Source organism: Mus musculus, chromosome 17 (assembly GCF_000001635.26).
Source record: "Mus musculus strain C57BL/6J chromosome 17, GRCm38.p6 C57BL/6J".
Lineage (NCBI taxonomy): Eukaryota > Metazoa > Chordata > Mammalia > Rodentia > Muridae > Mus > Mus musculus.
In genome coordinates this window covers 78,645,762-78,665,134 of record NC_000083.6, presented here as the reverse complement: position 1 = coordinate 78,665,134, position 19,373 = coordinate 78,645,762, and the positions used below count along the sequence as shown (strand labels likewise).

The 19,373-nt window shown below is 41.0% G+C and overlaps 1 protein-coding gene across 2 annotated transcripts in view; it reads left to right on the top strand.

Annotated features, from left to right (window-relative positions):
* The window catches only part of Strn (striatin, calmodulin binding protein), an 87,425-nt gene extending 72,188 nt beyond the window's left edge, over nucleotides 1–15,237 (top strand). The window contains exons 12-19 of one of the 2 annotated variants that reach the window (XM_006524357.3): nucleotides 341–516; nucleotides 2,027–2,074; nucleotides 3,252–3,373; nucleotides 4,924–5,091; nucleotides 7,111–7,251; nucleotides 8,120–8,227; nucleotides 9,300–9,386; nucleotides 9,476–15,237. In XM_006524357.3, the coding sequence (XP_006524420.1) occupies nucleotides 341–516; nucleotides 2,027–2,074; nucleotides 3,252–3,373; nucleotides 4,924–5,091; nucleotides 7,111–7,251; nucleotides 8,120–8,227; nucleotides 9,300–9,386; nucleotides 9,476–9,645 (1,020 nt within the window). In that variant the 3' untranslated portion in view covers nucleotides 9,646–15,237. The remainder of the gene's footprint in view (nucleotides 1–340; nucleotides 517–2,026; nucleotides 2,075–3,251; nucleotides 3,374–4,923; nucleotides 5,092–7,110; nucleotides 7,252–8,119; nucleotides 8,228–9,299; nucleotides 9,387–9,475) is intronic. The other variant, NM_011500.3, reaches the window with a different exon arrangement.
* Nucleotides 15,238–19,373: the final 4,136 nt, after the last annotated feature.

Genomic DNA, 19,373 nt, shown 5'->3' with positions numbered 1-19,373 from the left:
GAGGCGGCCGGCTTCCGCTGTCTCCTGCTGTCTAGTCTAGTGTCCATCTGCTAAAGCCCCTCCCCTCTGAACAAGCCTTCACACCTGGGCCGTGGAGACATTCGGGATCCAAGCTAGCAGTGGCAGAGAACTGTTTGGAGTTACCCACATTTTAGATTGAATTACACTGACTGTTCTCTGATTGTTTCCCATTTCTCCCATGAGAACTGCTGCCACATGTTGCTAATTTGGCTAATCTGTTTGGTTGTTTACTTTAGAAGTGTATTATTTTGAGAACTACACCATGTACTAGTTTAATAGCCAATCAGCCGTCTCAGCCCGATCTTTTGTTTCTTTATAGATAGCGAATAACAAAGATGCCTTGAGGAAGACGTGGAACCCTAAGTTTACATTAAGGAGTCACTTTGATGGCATCCGAGCCCTTGCTTTCCACCCCATTGAGCCTGTGTTAATAACAGCCTCAGAGGACCATACGCTGAAAATGTGGAATCTACAGAAAACAGCCCCAGCCAAAAAGTGAGAATATTCTACTTGCACTTTTTTTTAAAGATTTTAAATTATTTATCAACAGGAAAAGATTTATTTTAAAAGTAATTGTTATAAGTCTATAATTGTTATATAAGTCTAATGTTAGGTCTGACGTTGAGGAAAAGAATTTTTACCTGGTGGTTCCCACGTGTTCTCCTTACGCAGAAGTATTTCACGAGGCTGTCTTATTTGTGGGGCCTCTGTCTGTAATGAAGATCCCTGTTAACGTGAAGAGACATAAGTAGGAACACTTAGACTTATCAAACCTTTGACCTCAGTCTGGCCCATCATTTGCGGTTTAGATTTACAAAGTGAAGAAGTGCTTAGGTACTTTTCTGTGCTGGCAGCGAGTTTTCCACACTTGCGGTTGCCTGACCCGGAGGACGCCGGTGTGCATGTTTAGGTGTTCTGTCTTGGCTTGGTGCCGTCTGCGTGACAGCAGGCATGAGTTTCTTAAAGTGTTTCATTGGCCCCGAGGTAGACCAGGTACTTGACTAGGTCCTTCCGGAGTTCACCCTTCGTCATCAGAACCAGCGCCCACCAGCAGGGATCCTCTGCTGTGACAGGCACAAGGGTACAGTGCACTGTGCCGCAGGACGTCGCGGAAGGTGTACTACATGTAGAAGAAATCCGCTGCCCTCTTTAAAAGACTCCAGTAGCATTGGTTCTGTGTGCCATGCAGGACAGTGCTGGCTGCAGCCTGAGCACACCGGATGGGGTCAGCAGAGGTCATTCCCTTCGGGTGCTGTGCCTCTGCCTTTCTGATTCTCCGCTCACAGCATGCTAGCTCTGGCTGCAGCCCAGTCACATGCCACTGAATGTTAAATGTATGATTTTGGTAAAGAACAAGATAAATTAGTAAAAATATCTGCACATGTAAATAACAGTACCCTGGTTACCTTTAAGCTTCTGAGTGACATGAGGACAGGTAAGCAGACCTACAGATCTCTGTCACATGATGTAGGAAACCGTGAGTGTCTACAGATTCAAGCATAGACGTACTAACCTTCATGAAAACACGGGGAAGGTAAACGCACCATTTGCCATGTGCGTAGTTCTGGCCTTGACTTTTTTATATTTAGATTCTCATTTTTCAATGTTGAATAGTTGATGCTATCTAGACTTCCTGTTTTACTTTAAATATAGGATAATCTGAAGTTCTGAAATAATAAAATCTTCCCTGAGTTAGTTAGTTAATGATATATCTGGAAATCACATTCTGAAATTACCTTAGCAGCCCATGTTTTCTCTTGGGAGTGACGCTCTCCCACTAGTGTCTTAATTGTAGCAATGTAAGAAGGCTGTGTTCAAGGTGTTGCACTGGGGTGGTAGTTTGTTGATGCCACTAAGGTGTAGTTGGCATTAGGTGAGCCTCTGTACTCTGAGGCCGAGGGTCTTTCTTAAGTCTATTTCTGACTGTGGTGCTGTGACACCGTCAGTCACGCCATTCACTGCTGAAGTGTGGAGCCTTTACATTTGTCTTCTTTCTCCAATTTAGGAGTACTTCTCTAGATGTGGAGCCTATCTATACATTCAGGGCTCACAAGTAAGTATGCCGTGCTTTGCTTTGCTTTGCTTTGGTTTGGTTTTGGTTAGTTTTTATCTTAAGCCAACATCTTTATGACACAGTTTTAATTGAAATATCATACATTCTTTCACGTATGTAATTTAATTTTTTTTTTTGTTAGTGTTGGGCTTTTTTCGCACATGTCAAAGAACCTGGCAGATGAGGTAAATGCCAGTAGGGATCCTGGTATATGCACATTATAAACTGAAATCAAAGCGTTTAGGTTTGTTAGAAGTGCTAGCATTGGGACTTCGAAGATGCTTCAGCAATCAAGGGTGTGTGCTGCTTCTCAGAAAACTGGAGTTGGGTTCCCAGCACCCATGTGAAGGGGTTCACAACAGCTTGTAACTCCAGCTTCTAGTGATCTGACAGCGCTCTTCAGGCCTCTGGGCAGCCACACATAGATAACACACACACGTACACAGTTAAAAAGCAAAATAATTTTTAAAAGGAGTTCTCACATTTTTTTCCCTTCCCTTAACATAGCCTACATGAAAATTACTGGAAGTCTGGAGGTGTCGTTGAAAGTAGAAGTCATGCCCATCAGGCATGAGGCCTGGGTAGCCTCCTTAAGGACACATGCTCACACACATGCCACTTATATTTTTAACCAAGAGTTTTTCTATAGTAATAGAAAAACATATTTTCTTGCTTCTATTTGCATATAGTGGGCAAGTCTTCACTTGATGTGTCATACAAATTGATATCTTTTTATATAAAGGGTAGGAAAGTAAATAATTTTTCCAGGTTTAGCAGGCCATATACTGTTTGTTGGACTTTTTTGGTCTTCTTTTGGCTTTTGGTTTGGTTTGGTTTTTGCTGGGGATTGAACTAAGGGCCTTAATTCTTGAATATTCTTAGTTTTGTTGTGTGTGCTATTATTTTAGGTTTAAAAGTATAAAGAGCATTCTTAGCTTAAAGACTGTACTAGGCCTACTAGGTGACTTTAGCCTCAAGGCCATAATTTACTAACTTCTCATGTAGCAAAGAAAGAAAAATAAATAGTACCCCAATAGTGTTTTTATTCATTGTTACAAGCTGGAGAGTAGAAAGGCATTTGAGTAGTTAAACATTCTAAATGCTTGTAAGCTCTCGTGTAGAATTAATGTCTGTGATAACGGTTTCGTTACCACACGAGTGTCTGTTGGTGTTGCAGAGGCCCGGTGCTGTGTGTGGTCATGAGTAGCAATGGTGAGCAGTGCTACAGCGGCGGGACTGACGGGCGGATCCAGAGCTGGAGCACCACCAATCCCAACGTCGATCCCTACGACGCTTACGGTGCGTGTGTGTGTGTGTGTGTGTGTGTGTGTGTGTGCGCGTGCGCGTGCGTGTGCGTGCGTGTGTGCGCGTGTGCGTGTGTGTGTGCGTGCGCGTGTGCGTGTGCATGTGTGTGTGTGGGTGTGTGCGTGTGCGTGCTTGTGCGCGCGTGTGTGTGTGTGTGCGTGTGTGTGTGCGTATGCGTGTGCGTGCACGCGCGCGTGTGTGTGTGTGTGTGTCTCACCAGAGGTCTAAAACGATGTTTCTATAGTAAGGGTAAAATTAGATATTTTAAAAATTAGTAAAGAGAAGCTTGTCTTTATTTCCTCATTTAAAAGGACTCCTGTAAATGCAGGCATCAGTTAGGCATGGAGTGCAAAACGTAAAGCCATGCTGTTCTTGAGATAGAGTTCGCCTCTGCAGTCTTACTGGACGGAAGTACTGGTTTGGTTAATGCTTGCTTTCTTCATGTTAGACGTCTGCCTAGTACTTGAAACACTATAACTCATCTGTAGTCATATTTTAGTACTGTTTTTGACAAAGAGCGCTGAAGGTGAATATTGGCATTATTCTCTTGGTCAGTTGTTAGCGGAAAATAGAAAAAGCTAATTAGTTTTAAAGTCCAAGCCTCCAAAAATACTTATTATAAAGGGTCTCAAAGGCTAAGGAGTGACCGTTTGGCTAGGGTTGCAGTGTAGGCCTCAACTCCCTGAACTTGACAGGGAGAAGCAGGAGAAGTGCTATGAGTTTAGACTAGCCAGTCTGTTTAGTGAGTTCTAGGCCAGGCTGAGTTCTATGTCCTTCTCTACTCTCAACACATACCCGTGTGGATGTGTGGATGCATGGATTTGCATGGGCCCTTTGGTTTTAAGAGCAGTGTTCATGCCATGAATCCATGTTATACTCTCTCCAGATATTACCATAAATTCTCCTGCAGAACTCTTTAGAAATTGGCTGCTTTAGGTTTTTTCTTTTTTTCTTTTTTTTTAAAGATTGATTGATTGATTGATTGATTGATTTTTATATATCTGAGTACACTTCTCTTCAGACACACCAGGAGAGGGCATCAGATCCCATTACAGATGGTTGTGAGCCACTGTGTGGCTGCTGGGAATTGAACTCAGGACCTCTAGAAGAGCAGTCAGTGCTCTTCACTGCTGAGCCATCTCTCCAGCCTGGCTGCTTTAGTTTTAATACAGATTTTTAACAAGTCATCTTTGTTATTAAAAATATTTTAATTGTACTACCAGTTTTACTACCAAAGAGAAGTAAACATAAAACCAGCAAACAAAATTCTCTCCTTACTTTTATTTAAGAGCCATTACAATAGAGCTTTCTTTACAAGCAAAGTTGTGCTTCTTAATTCTGATTTCGAATAGTCAAACTACGTATTTGTATACTTCCAAAATTGTAATTCTGACAGCATCCCAGAAGATAATGAAAAGCAGGAAGGTTGTATTATACTGTCTCCTCATGCTCTGTTTGTTTGTTTGTTTGTTTGTTTGTTTACCTTGAGCCTAGATGCCTTCACAGTTTTTCTTACTGGTTTTGTGCTCTCTTGTTTTATACAGATCCTTCAGTTCTAAGAGGCCCTCTGCTGGGCCACACGGACGCGGTATGGGGGCTGGCCTACAGTGCGGCACACCAGCGCTTGCTCTCCTGCTCAGCAGACGGCACTCTTCGCTTATGGAATACAACTGAGGTTGCTCCAGCACTGAGTGTATTTAATGATAACCAAGGTACGCTCCTTCAGAGTGAAAAGTTCCAGGTCTGAACATCCTACTCTAAAAAAGCAAACAAAACAATGATTCTGGGCTAATATCCACTTATCAGTGAGTACATATTGTGCGAGTTCCTTTGTGATTGGGTTTCCTCACTCAGGATGATACCCTTCAGGTCCATCCATTTGCCTAAGAATTTCATAAATTCATTCTTTTTAATGGCTGCATAGTACTCCATTGTATAAATGTACCACATTTTCTGTATCCATTCCTCTGTTGAGTGACATCTGGGTTCTTTCCAGCTTCTGGCTATTATAAATAAGGCTGCTATGAACATAGTGGAGCATGTGTCCTTATTACAAGTTGGAGCATCTTCTGGGTATATGCCCAGGAGTGGTATTGGTGGATCTTCCAGTAGAACTGTGTCCAATTTTCTGAGGAACCGCCAGACTGATTTCCAGAGTGGTTGTACAAGCTTGCAATCCCACCAGCAATGGAGGAGTGTTCCTCTTTCTCCACATCCACGCCAGTACTGCTGTCATCTGAATTTTTGATCTTAGCCATTCTGACAGGTGTGAGGTGGGATCTCAGGGTTGTTTTGATTTGCGTTTCCCTGATGATTAAGGATGTTGAACATTTTTTTAGGTGCTTCTCAGCCCTTCGGTATTCCTCAGTTGAGAATTCTTTGTTTAGCCCAGTACTCCATTTTTAATAGGATTATTTGGTTTCCTGGAGTCCAACTTCTTGAGTTTTTTGTGTATATTGGATATTAGCCCCCTATCGGATATAGGATAGGTAAAGATCTTTTCACAATCTGTTTGTTGATTGCCGTTTTGTCTTATTGACGATGTCCTTTGCCTTACAGAAGCTTTGCAGTTTTATGAGGTCCCATTTGTCGATTCTTGATCTTACAGCACAAGCCATTGCTATTCTGTTCAGGAATCTTTCCCCTGTGCCCATATCTTCAAGGCTCTTCCCCACTTTCTCCTCTGTAAGTTTCAGTGTCTCTGGTTTTATGTGGAATTCCTTGATCCACTTAGACCTGAGCTTTGTACAAGGAAATAAGAATGGGTCATTTCGCATTCTTCTACATGATATCCGCCAGTTGTACCAGCACTATTTGTTGAAAATGTTGTCTTCTTTTCACTGGATGGTTTTAGCTCCTTTGTCAAAAATCAAGTGACCATAGGTGTGTGAGTTCATTTCTGGGTCTTCAGTTCTATTCCATGCATCTACCTGTCTGTCACTGTACCAGTACCATGCAGTTTTTATCACAATAGCTCTGTAGTACAGCTTGAGTTTGGGGATGGTGATTCCACCAGAGGTTCTTTTATTGTTGAGAAGAGTTTTTGCTATCCTAGGTCTTTTTGTTATTTGAATTTGCAAATTACCTTTTCTAACGCGGTGAAGAATTGAGTTGGAATTTTGATGGGGATTGCATTGAGTCTGTAGATGGCTTTTGGCAAGACAGACATTTTGACTATTAATCCTGCCAATCCATGAGCATGGGAGATCTTCCCATCTTCTTAGATCTTCTTCAATGTCTTTCTTCAGAGACTTGAAGTTCTTGTCATACAGATCTTTCACTTCCTTAATTAGAGTCTCACCAAGGTATTTTATATTATTTGTGACTATTTTGAAGTGTGTTGTTTCCCTAATTTCTTTCTCATCTTGTTTATCCTTTGTGTAGAGAAAGGCCACTGATTTGTTTGAGTTAATTGTATAGCTAGCTACTTCACTGAAGTTGTTTATTGGGTTTAGATCTCTGGTGGAATTTTTTGGGGGCCACTTAAGTACACTATCATGTCATCTGCAAATAGTGATATTTTGGTAGAAAACATTTAACAGGTAAGGATAATAATGTAGACACAGGTTAGAAAGGAATACTCTTTACTGAAAGGTTAAAAAATAACTTTTGTTTTAATGTTAAGCATTATTTATCTAAGTTGGTCATACTTTGATTTGTTTTGCTACATTTTGAGCACTTTGTCAAGTGGACTGTAAACTGTCATTCCTTTGAATATTTCTAAAACTTAGAGCTGGGAATTCCTGCCTCTGTGGATCTGGTGAGCAGCGACCCGAGCCATATGGTAGCATCGTTCAGCAAGGGATATACAAGCATCTTTAACATGGAAACACAGCAGCGAGTTCTCACGCTAGAATCCAATGTTGATTCAAGTATGTATACCAGTTTTCAAAAGTATAACTGCCACAGTCACTGTAAAGAATGCTTGAGTTCTAAACTGTTGTAGTGCCCACGCCCGAGAACACATTTACTTTAAAACAGTTGCTGTTGTTTTTTAACTTCAATATAGGCTAAGCAACCAAACAACAGAAAAACTTCACATGAAGAACTTTTTCCATATGGCTGGTGACATTTTCTGTTGTGTGTGGAAATAACAGACAGAGTATAGTAACTAATTTCTTTGAAAATTCTTAAAAAGTACACAACAACAATTGTCAGTATGCTACTTAAAAATTCAAAATCTGATGATGAATTTTTTTCCTATTAAGTTGCAAAGAAGGAACAAGGAACGATGGTATCTATGTTTTGATCACAACTATATGAATAGAGCTCTGTATGTAGAAGGAACTGAGGTTTAACTTTGAAGATGACTTGTGTTCAAGTGATGATAGAACCTTTTTGGTTGGTGTGTTTTTGTTGTGAGACAGGATCTCACTTGAATGTCTGGCTGGCCTGGAACTCTCTATGTAGATGAGCCAGGCTGCTCTTGAACTCACAGAGATCCTCCTGCCTGTGCATCACCATGCCCAGCTATTAGAACTTTACTAAGGAGCAAAGCTAGAGACGTGATGTCATCAGTGTCTCTAGTGTGTATCGGGGTGGAAAAGGGACTTCTGACTTGTCATTACCTGTGGCTGTGGCTCGTGGTTTAGCTCAGGTAACTCATTTTACAACACTGTAGCTGGAGACTGGGTAATTGACTGCAGCCAGACTAAAGTTGAATTATTTTTTTTTCTGCCTTTGTTTGGAAAAAAAAAATACTTTGACTAATTTGAATCATTTTCAATTTTTCCTTTTTAGCATCCAGTTCTTCCTGCCAAATAAACAGAGTCATCAGCCATCCTACCCTCCCAATCAGCATCACTGCTCATGAAGACAGGCACATCAAGTTCTACGATAACAATACAGGTAAGAGCTTTCTGAGACTGGATCGTGCTGAAGCCACACCCACTGCAACAAGAACCCAAAGCAGCCATGAGCACCTACTAAAAGCAAGCTAGTTGTGGGTCTTGATGGCCGCTCCACGGTCACGGAGTAGTCATGGAAGCACGCTGCAGGCCGCTTCTGTTCACTTAATGTCTTCTCAGATGGTTCCATACAGTATGGGATGGTTTTTAGTTTGTTTAATAGTAAGCATATTCTAAAGCCACGCACCTAGGCGCTGGTAGAAATGGTCTGTAACAGTCCATGAGTAGTGAGCATTAACAGAAACTTGTGGAGGCAGAGGCCGGTGATGGGTTTTACTTTAAGTTGTTCAGTTATCAAACAGCTGTGCTCTGTTGCTCAATATTAAATAGCTGGATGTAGCGTTGTATGTGAAAATCCTCTAGTCATTTGTTCTGTGTGGTTTTTTTCATGGTCTGATCTTTTGTGTGTTATAGTAAAATGTGAGTTCTAACTGAGCAGGGCACGGGGCTTTCCCAGTTCTGAGTGGACTGCATTTCAGCAGTCTATGGTAAAGTACACAAAGAGCTGAAGTGGGAAGAACTGGGGGGGGGGGGAGGCCATGTTTCTCTGGCTGTCTGCCTTTTTAATATAGTCACTCGTTGTGTTTAGTGGCTAGCAATTTAATCTTCATAATTCTTTTCTGTGTTATTTTGCCAAAAGTCTGGCCATGTTTTCTTTCTCTTCTTTTGTCCCTTTGAATTTGAGCTTTCTGTCCTCAGACACTCATGTAGTTTGTAACTAAAGGGTGCTCAAGAAGACTAGTAATGTCTAACTCATAGTTAGTGAACATGAAAAGCTCACTGAGTTTGTTGTGGCTTAAAAGACCGTCTCATATGAAATTTAACTGGCTTTTATTTTTTGTTATTAACATGACCAAAAGCAAGACAGGGAGATGTGCTGTTTGAACTGTGGAAAAGGTTCATCCATGAAGTACATAGCCAGGGATGACTTGGGAAACCAGGGCAGGGTGGAAGTCGGCATGTGGTTAAGCTGAGGAAAGCCATCAATTGAGTAACAATTTCTTTTTCCAAAGGCAAACTGATCCACTCGATGGTGGCCCACCTGGAAGCTGTGACAAGCCTGGCAGTTGACCCGAATGGCCTCTACTTGATGTCTGGCAGTAAGTACACTAGCTGTGGTGATATGTTTGTCCTTACCGTCTTCATGGGGAGGTAACCGTTCCTTTCACCTTCCTTTCTTTTGCAATAGGTCATGACTGTTCAATACGCTTATGGAATTTAGAAAGTAAGACATGTATCCAGGAGTTCACAGCTCATCGGAAGAAATTTGAAGAATCGATCCACGATGTAGCGTTCCACCCTTCCAAATGCTATATAGCCAGCGCTGGAGCCGACGCCCTGGCTAAGGTCTTTGTATGATGTGGCACAGCAGCTTCACCTTGTAGCTCTTTATAAAAGTCAACTGCACAACAGCGATACGGAAGACCAGGGCAAGAATCAGCTCGCCCTGCCCTTTTGTTCTGCTGAGGGAGCACAGAGAACTCTGTTAAAAGTATAGTTTTGCAATTCGTATACTGTTTTCTAAAATTAAGGTTTGTTCAGGTTGCTGCAAGCTCAGCCAAACCTGTGAGCCTGAAACTTTGAGATTTCCCTCCAAAGAGGCACTTTTGTTTCTGAAGTTGTTGTCATTCGCTAGGCTGGCCTGAGCGGGACAGGTTTAGCTTCTTCTCCCTTTCAAGTAAACAGGGCATGCTGTCATGGGTAATTAGAGTTGAGCGCCGGGAACGAGTAGAGTGGAAACCTCACTGTACTTCCTGCCACCCGGAGACATCTACTAGACACGAGGTAGTCAGTTGTACAGCTCTTTCTGCTCCACTAACCCCAGTGTGCAGAACGACCAGTCAGTGTTCAAGTGAGTTCCTACCACAGCTGTCCTTTCAGCCGCTCTCATAAAGCACATGGCAAAACATTTCACCTGCTAGGAGGAAACGATGCAATAATGTTAAGTGTATTACTATTCAGAAATGCTAAACAAATACTTAATTTGCAAGCAGATTTCTATATTGTACTACAGTTTTGAAAGTAGATGTGGAAGCATTCTAAAGTGAACTGTGAAGCACTCACAGTCAGGAGTGGGTACTAGAGCCTGCTTTACTAAAGGTTTGAACTCACCCAGGTTTGAGATCCTGTTTATTTTTAAGGGCAAACAGGGCATATTTCTATAATTTGTCTAAAAATTCACCTTGTTAATGTGGCATTTATAGTGCTAGCGTCATCATTTCATATTGATAAACTTACTTCCTAGTGATTCTGAAAAAGGGGAAAACTATTTATTAGCATCCATTTCCCAACACCCACATAACTAGTTCAAGTAAGCCTTGCTGTTTCTTCCCTGCCTTTCACGGTCATGTTGTCTGATGCTTACCATGAACAGTTTATAACTGGTCTGTCATGTAGTCCAAAGCATGTGGTCACTGCAGGCAGCTGCTTTTGCAGCCACGCCTAGTAGAGTAGTGCACCCCAGAAAGTCCTCTACTAGTGTCTCGGGAAAGAACTCTGTAGAGATCTAGATGGAGATGTTAGTGCCTGTGATGTCTACAAAGTTCTTTCTTCTCCCCACTCCCCATTGTTTAATTGGAATGCATGTTTTAATGAACAGTTGATCAATACTCTATCTAGAGAAAACCATGTCTTAAAATGCCAGCTCTCGCATTTATCTGTGAGCCGAATGTGGTCAGCTTTTGGGAGTCTCAGAATCCTACTGACACACCTAGGGCAGTCTTCACACCCTCTCTGCTTTTGTCCTAAATGACAGAGACCACTATAAATACTAAATTCAAATTAATCTCCACCTTTTTACCAAAATGTGTTCATCATAGGCTCTCTGTCTTAAAAATATTATACCCATAGATATTATGACCCATTAAACTAATTCCATTGCCATAGCCGTGGCTTTTCTGGTGATCTGTTCTTTGAAGTAGTATTCTTACGGTGATGTGGCTAATAATTGACTTCTTAAAAATTTCTGCTCATCTATCTTTAGAATTCTCCAGTGCAGGCAAACTTTTCTTACATTATAAGATTCGTGTTGAACGTCCCTGATTACTCTATAGACATGCTGTAGCACAACTACAGTTTATCTTTGTGCTTTGGTTAACAAGCAGGCTTTAGAGATTCACTGGTATATGCAAGTGAATTGAGTTACACATAACTACCAAGGAAAGCTCACATTTTCATGTATAGAGTTTTATGCTGTGACAGGTAAACTCTTCCATACTTTGTAAAGTGAACAAAAGGATTTATTAACATTTGTAGAATATTAGAAGATTCCAGTCGTAAGTGGCATATTTATGATGGCTGAGCACAGTTACTGCTTCAGTGTACGTCTTACTCTTGTCATCAACACTCCAGATCCCAGGAGAGTCTGCCCTGTTCATTCTGTGCCTCGTAATTGAAGTTTTCTTGTTAATGGGTGGGACACAATCCTAAGATAGGCAAAGTGTAGTACAAATGACAGAACTGTTGAAAGTTGTTTAGGAAGTATGTTTTGTGCCATTGAAGACTGCACGGAGAAAGAGAGCCTTCTAAACTAGCCCTGTTTGCTGTCAACCTAGAAATGAGCCAACTGTCTTCCAACTGGATGGTAGCATGTACGTGTGTTTGACTTTCCCCATCCTATTGAAAAATCACAAGATGAACAGTTTCAAGATTCAAAACCCTTGAAATACTTTCATGGTTATTTACCAGATTGTAAATGTTTTGAGTGAGCTGTTTTGGAATAATATGAAAATCAGCAGGTAGGTTAGGTCCCTGCCTTATTTTCAGTGCTGTGGATGTGTCTCCGGGAGCTTACAGTACTTCTCAAAATGCAGCTGTCACTTGGAGCTCATTTGCTACTCAAACCATAGACAAATAGGTGATGGGATGACCTTCAGTATTTTTCTATTGAACAAAGTTACCAATTTTTGCCATTAAACAGATAATTAGTTATGCAAAGTATTTAGCTTTTGTAATCATTTAGTTGTAACTAAAAGGGGGAAATTGAGCTGTATCACTGATAATGAACTTTGTGAGAAATTATTTGTTTATCTGACTTCCATTCCTTCAGTATTCTTGCTATAAATTTCTTTTGGAGATAATGATTCTTTATTTGAAAGATGTCTAAAATGTATGTATATTTTATAAATATATATTATATATATTATAGGGATATATATAATATATAGACGATATATATCTATCTAAACCATGGGTGCATTTTACTGTTTGTGTCTTCACTTTGGGAGGTAGTATACTCATAAGTTGATGAGTCTGACGAGTGTTGTGCTGTTTGCTTTTACAGTATAATATATAGTTCCAAGTGTTTAAATACTGTATATACTATATTCATTATAGGCTAGCATGCTTGTTTTAAAGACTGTCATTCTAGTTTATTAAAATCTGAATGTAAGAAAACCTGGCTATTCAAATGTGAATTGAAAAATTCCATTCTCAGAACTGAACTGTTTCCATTGAACATTCAAGCTTTTTGACAAAATGTGTCATCGAGAAGGCAATAGCTAGAAAGTGAGAGGTGCCTTTAAAAAAAAAACCTACAAACGCAGCCTTACAGTGAGGGTGAAGACTGAATCTGTGTCGGGGTGGGGGGAAGAGAGAGTGTGAGAGATTGTGTGTGTGTGTGTGTGTGTGTGTGTGTGTGTGTGTGTGTGTGTGTGTGTGTGTGTGTACACCAGTCTGTGGAGACCCTGACTGTGATTGTCAGTGTTGTTTAATGTATCTTTTCAACTTCCAGGACTTGAGGGGACATTTCTGCACAGCCATGCTCCTCGGAGCACTTTGTGTGCTTTCCAACAGTGTGGAATTGTGAACTCCTAGAAAATTCAGTAAGGAATAAATAGCTGTTTGTTTTTTTCAATTAAAATCAATTTCAGGTAACAAATTATTGGTTCCCCAGAATTATGGGATTCTCGTTGAAATTGTAATTTTTTACAGCTTGACTTTATAGTGCTTCATGTGTCTCCCCTGTTCACAAGAGTGTGGCATAAAGTTCTTAGATGACGAGGAATGAACTAGTAAACTTGCTTTTAGATGAAACACTTGAACTAACTAAACTCCACCTAACAGTAGTCTTGAAGAATTGAAATGGCCTCTCTCATATCTACCTCACTGTCATTGCCGCCATTCTACATAGAACAGCCCTGTCTGGCATTAAAGATGATGGTTGATGCAACTTAAACATCTGCTGGTGCTTTCTTCAGGCTTGGTCATCTCAGCTGTACATCACAAGCAGCCTGTAACGTGTAGTTACATGTAACATGTAGGGTTAGTTTTAGGGTTTTGTTTTTTTTTGTTTTTTTTTTTTTTTTTTGCCTGTTTACTTCTTTGTTTTTCCTTTAAAATACCATCAGTGTTCCTTTTTGGAAGGAGTTGCTTCCCGGTTGTTATGTCTGTGGGATATTTTTATCCAAGAATCAAATTGTTACTGAATCTCTCTGAAACTCCAGGCATAGTAGCACACTCTTATATAATCCTACTCGAGAGGTGAAGGCAAGAGAATCAAGACCAAGGTCAAGGTCATCCTCCGCTGTATACGGAGTTCAAGGCCAGCCTGGGCTTCGTGAGCCCTTGTCTCAATACAACAAAAAGTATCATTTTATTTGGCTTACTTTATTCTTTGAAAGGTATTTCAACCCTCTTAGGGATACAATTATTCACTTTATTGACTCAGAAAATGCCTCTATAAGTGTGTTACTGCCATGTTTATATTACAGTACTTAGGATGTTTGACACTGGGATTCTGGTGGCAGAAAAGTAGTATCTGATGAAGTGTGTGTGTGTGTGTGAGAGAGAGAGAGAGAGAGAGTGACAGAGAGTGAGAGAGAGAGAGAGTGTGTGTGTGTGTGTGTGTGAGTGAAATGTATTATTTCTTAAATGTATTATTTCAGTGGAAGCTCAGAAAATGAGTATCTCTGTTTAGCAGGTAAACAATTTGAATCAGTTTTGCATTTGCCTCTGAAAGCTTTGTAATTGACCGTATCAGGCATGCAGTTAGGTCTCCATGTCCATGGAAGGGACTCCACATTGACCAAGTATTTAACAGAACCTTGACATCAGTTTTATTGTTATGTGTTTAATTTTGAAAAGGTTATGTTAGACCAAACGAGATCTTTAGATCCCATTCTTCATTCTAACAATGTTTCTGAAGTGGTGCTGAGGATTTTTCTGGATTTTTCTGGCTCTTGGCTAGTCAAGCTTTAGGTTTCGTTTACCTGGGACCACGTGTTCATCATCGCTCTGGTGCAAATTAGGGAGTTCATGTTCACTTAGAGTAACTTCAGTGTCTGCCTGGGCTCTTACCAGGCTGGGAACCAGTGAGTGCCTTGTTAGTGTAGAGTGATCTTTCCCGTTGTCCGTTAGGTCTTTCTGAGAGGGTCTCAGAGACTGAGCTTTGAGTTGGCTGGGCGAGCTGCTGAGATTGGTGATACAGCATTGGGAAGTCTTTGGTCTGCCATGTCCACTCTCCCTGCTTTCTCTTCATCCTTTGGCTGGTGTTGGCCCCTTGTGAGAAAACAAATAGAGCCCCCTTCACGCTATTTTTATTTCCGCTTAAGGCGTGTCCCCCATTCCCGCCCCAGCTATATGATCCAATGCCTGTTTTAGGAAGAACCACTTCTTTGTAATATGAAAATCTACCACTTATTTTATGTCTTCTCAATATCAGTTTACTGGAGCGGATCTCAGGGTATCATCAGTTCAGATTCCTAAATAACACTTTCTCTTCAACCCAAACCCCAACTGGTGAGCCCTGGGCCAGATTGTTTGATATCAGGTATCTTAAACTTCAGTTATAATATCAATTAATGTAAATCCAAATGCAAATTTGTGTGGTGCAAGAAGTTTCTTTTGTAAATTCAGGGTATGGATAAGCTAATAATGATATCCAGTTCTGGTGGCTCTAAGTGTATTATTTGTTTTTAAATAAAGTGTACAAATATAGTTCATGTGCTCCTAGGTGTGTCGTGACTTGGACTGTGTGAACTTTGGAATCTAGCCGTAACTTTGCAGTGAATCAGTTAAAATGTGTTAATACCCAAGGCGTTTGTTAGAGGGCTTATAGAAGGATGCAGAGAAACTGAAGAGAATGAGACAAAGTGGATTCATGTGCAAAGTAACAAAACGTTCTCCGGGACACACTGTGAGAAGAGTGGGAAACCTCACCGTTATGAACACTTCAGACCTGCGGAAAGCCAGTGCAATTCAAATACCTCATGAGATTAGTTCAGTACTACTCTCAGGGACACGTGACATGTATGCTTACCTACTATTTCATATTTCCAAGTGTTGAGATAATTGTTTTAAATTGTATTCACATGTAAATTTAATGTTCTTCCCCCTTTGTTGGGCTACTTACCAACCAGGAATCATTTATATCCTCTGACCCACAAGTCCACATTCCTATTCAAGAGCTTTGCCTGTCCAGGACTCAGTCAGATGCATTAATTAAAACAAAGCAAAAAGCCAAACCACGTTCCAGCAATCCTAGTAGTGGGTAAACAGGCAAAGGAAATGAAATCTGTGTGTTGACGAGACCCGTGCTCCAGTGGTGAGCATTTTAAACAAAGCTGTGAGCTCTTTTTATTTCTGTAGACTGCTTAGGAATACACACCTGATTACAGTGTTTAGTTTTGTGTTTGAATTTGATTATGGTCCCAAGCAGTGTGGTGCCAGTATGTAGTTTATGCACACTTTTGTCTCTGCTGATGAGCAAATTACATTTTTATTTTGTGTATCTTAGAATTTACCTCAAAAGTGCAAAGATTAACATAACAAAAAATTGGTGCTAAAATTTATGCATCGTCTTTAGAAAGCATTCAGAACTTTCTACAGCACTTTCAGAGCCTACTTACTGTACGGAAGCCGCCATCGTGACAGTATTTAGTACAATGTCTTGGTTCTCCTCTGTCCTCAGCTCACATTTTGTATGTTACAAGCTGCTCATTTCTCACCTAACAAGATAACCAAGGCTGTGCTTCTGTCTCTAAGCTCTTTAGAGCATGGGCCATATTTGCTTTCCATGTATTTCCCCTTTGCACTTCGCTTAGTGACATGTTATCTAGAAAGGGTTCAGAGATTTGCTGGCTGGATAAGTGAAGAACCTATTTCCAAATTCCAAATCTGTGTCAATCATCAAAACCCTTGAGGGCTAGAGAGAGAGTTCAGAAGAGCACTTGCCACTCCTGCAAAGGACCCTCGTGTGATTCTCAGCACCCGTGTCACCCACTCAAAACTACCTGTCCAGCTCAAGGACGGTCTGACGCCTCTGGCCACATAAAGGCCCACACACATAATTTCAACACAAATGGTGGGAGATGGGGTAGCTGGGAAAATGGCTAATCCTGTGAGGTGCTTACTTTGCAAGCCGGGGGGAACTGAATTCCATCGCCAAACCCGCATATTAAATGTTAGGATGCAGTTCTGGGGAGGCAGAGACAGGTTGATAGGGGCGGGGAAGCTTGCTGGCAGCCATTCTATAACAATTTGAAAACTCTAGCCCAGTGAGAAACCCTGTTCCAAGATAGCTCCTAAGGAACAGCAGCTGGGGTTGGCCCCTCCACATGGATGGGCATAGATACATACCCTGCCATTCATGGGATAACGCTCAGATGTGTTTAAGTATGTGAGTGTGACCCTCAGATTGAGGTCTGCGCCCTGACTTGGGAAGAATTTGGATCTCAACTCCCAAGTAACAACAGACTACTCAAGGCAGCTCCCTCTCTCTACCTTCTTCCTCCTCCTGTCCATCTTGGGCTAAGCCATGCATATGGGAGAGGAGTTGTCTCTAACCCTGTTGAGAACATCCCTTCATTCCACCCTTCCCTGTAGTTATGCGCCTGCTGTTTGCCATCCTGGGAGCCTGACAGTGACCAGGCAAAATCTTTACCCGACACACCATGCATTCCTGCCAGAGACACAAGTGATGAATAAAACACTTGGAATGTGGAGCTGGAGAAATGGCTCAGAGGTTGAGAGCACTGGCTGCTCTTCCAGAGGTCCTAAGTTCAATTCCCAGCAACCACATGGTGGCTCACAACCATCTGTAATGAGATCTGATGCCCTCTTCGGCGTGCAGACATATATGCAGACAGAACACTGAACATAATCTTAAAAAAAAAAATGGAATATTACAGGTAAGTGATGTGGGAAAGGAAGTCACATTTGATGTATCTCTGACCAAATGTGACACAAATAGTCCATATAATTAACACAAACTATTAAATGGATGTTTGTTTAAAGTTGTGCACTCAAAATTGGACCTCTTCCGCTGTCCTCCTTCACTCCTGCCCCCCTGATGGGGCTCTAGCAGTTCATCCAGGTGTGTGTTCATCAGTGCATGTTTTGACTTAGCCTGTAAGCTGCTCTGCACTCTGCCTTTTCTAACTTCCTGTACATAATGAGCATTTTAAAGCCTATACATGCATACATGGGTCACTTCTAAATTTCTCTTTGTTGTTATTTGCTTATTTAATTTCTTTGCTTTTATTTAAAAGACAGGTTCTCAATAGCAGCAGTAGCTGTCCTGGAACTCACCGTGTAGAGCAGGCTAAACTCGAATTCACAGAGATCCTCCTGCCTCTGTTTCCAAATGCTGGGATTAAAGGCGTGTGCTATTATGCCCAACTCTAACACTCTCAACATACGTATGCAACCGTTTATAAGTAAAATGAAAAGATCTTTTGGTAAGTCAGTATGCTTTAAGTAAATGAAATCAAGTATTCTATGCATCTCACTTTTTTTTTTTTATCCAATAACAGGTAAGAATCCTTTTACACCTCACAGTTTTTCATTCTTTTAATGACTGTCTTATTCTATGGTGTTGACATACTATCATTTATTAACCCTCTTCCTATCTTGGTGGATAATCGCCTTGTTATATTTACTGCTATAATAAACATTCCTGTGTATATATTTGTGATCTTGGTGGCTTTATTTCTAGGAAGAGGTTCCCAGGAGTGCACTGGGGTACAGAGGATATACGTACTTGGTTTTTCCCTCTCATGTTGACAGATTGTGCCCAAAAGAGGCTGGAATAACATATATTTCTATCAGCAAGTGTGTAGAAACACTTCTTTATACCCACTGGCAAGAGATGCTATATCTCCTCAGGGAGGGAGGGAGAGAGGGAGGAGGGAGAGAAGGAAGGTGAGAGACAGACAGACAGACAGACAGACAGAAACTAGTAGCAGTAGTAGTTTTCTTTGTTAATTTCCAGTTAACTGACTTCTGTATCTCTGGACATCGTTTCTTGTGTTTGTTGATGGTTTTAATTGCCTCATTTGCACAACAAATTACCACAAATTTAATAGCTTAAATATCAATTTATTGTACACCTCAGTATGTTATGATTTCAAGCTGGCTCCTGAGAGGACAGAAGAGGCATCTTCAGAAGCCTTCACCTGAGTCTCTCAGAGCTGTGGGAGGGTCCGCACCTCCTCATTGATCATCAATTCCCACGCTTGCTGTCCTGTGCGGTTTTCTCAGTGTCCACTCTGGCCAGGGTCATAGCGCTCGCTCCCCGTCCTCCGACATTGCTGTCTCTGTTCTCCTCCGCTTTAAAGGCATCTGTGATTGGTGGGGACACTCAAAAGTGTCTAGAAAGGCCAGCTGAGGAGTCTCAGCTTCATCCCTCTGCCCCCGAGGCCTCTGCCTGATTCCCACTACAGCCAAAGTTCATGGCTAGAGTTTTGCAGTTATTTTTCCTCTTGTATTTCTAACCAAGTTTCTGTTCTGATGGCGTATTTATTTAACTGACTTATAAATGCTAATTTTAAATATTTTCTAATGTTTCCCATGCTGGAAATACATTAATCCCCTTGCCTCTTGATCACGTACAAGGACCTCTTCTTAGGAAACTTAGCCGTTTGGATTTCACTTCAAGCTCTGTTGCACTTTCAAAGTCGTATCTCGAATCTCAATTTTTTTTTCAGTAATCCAATTTATGAACAAAAAATGTTGGCCTTGTTTCTAACATCTCTTTAAATTTTTAAGTTCTCCTTTCATATTATGTAAATATCATTTTGCATGTTTTTTCCCATTCTGTGATACCACTTTTGATATTTATACCCTCTTGCCATTCAAAACTTTATACT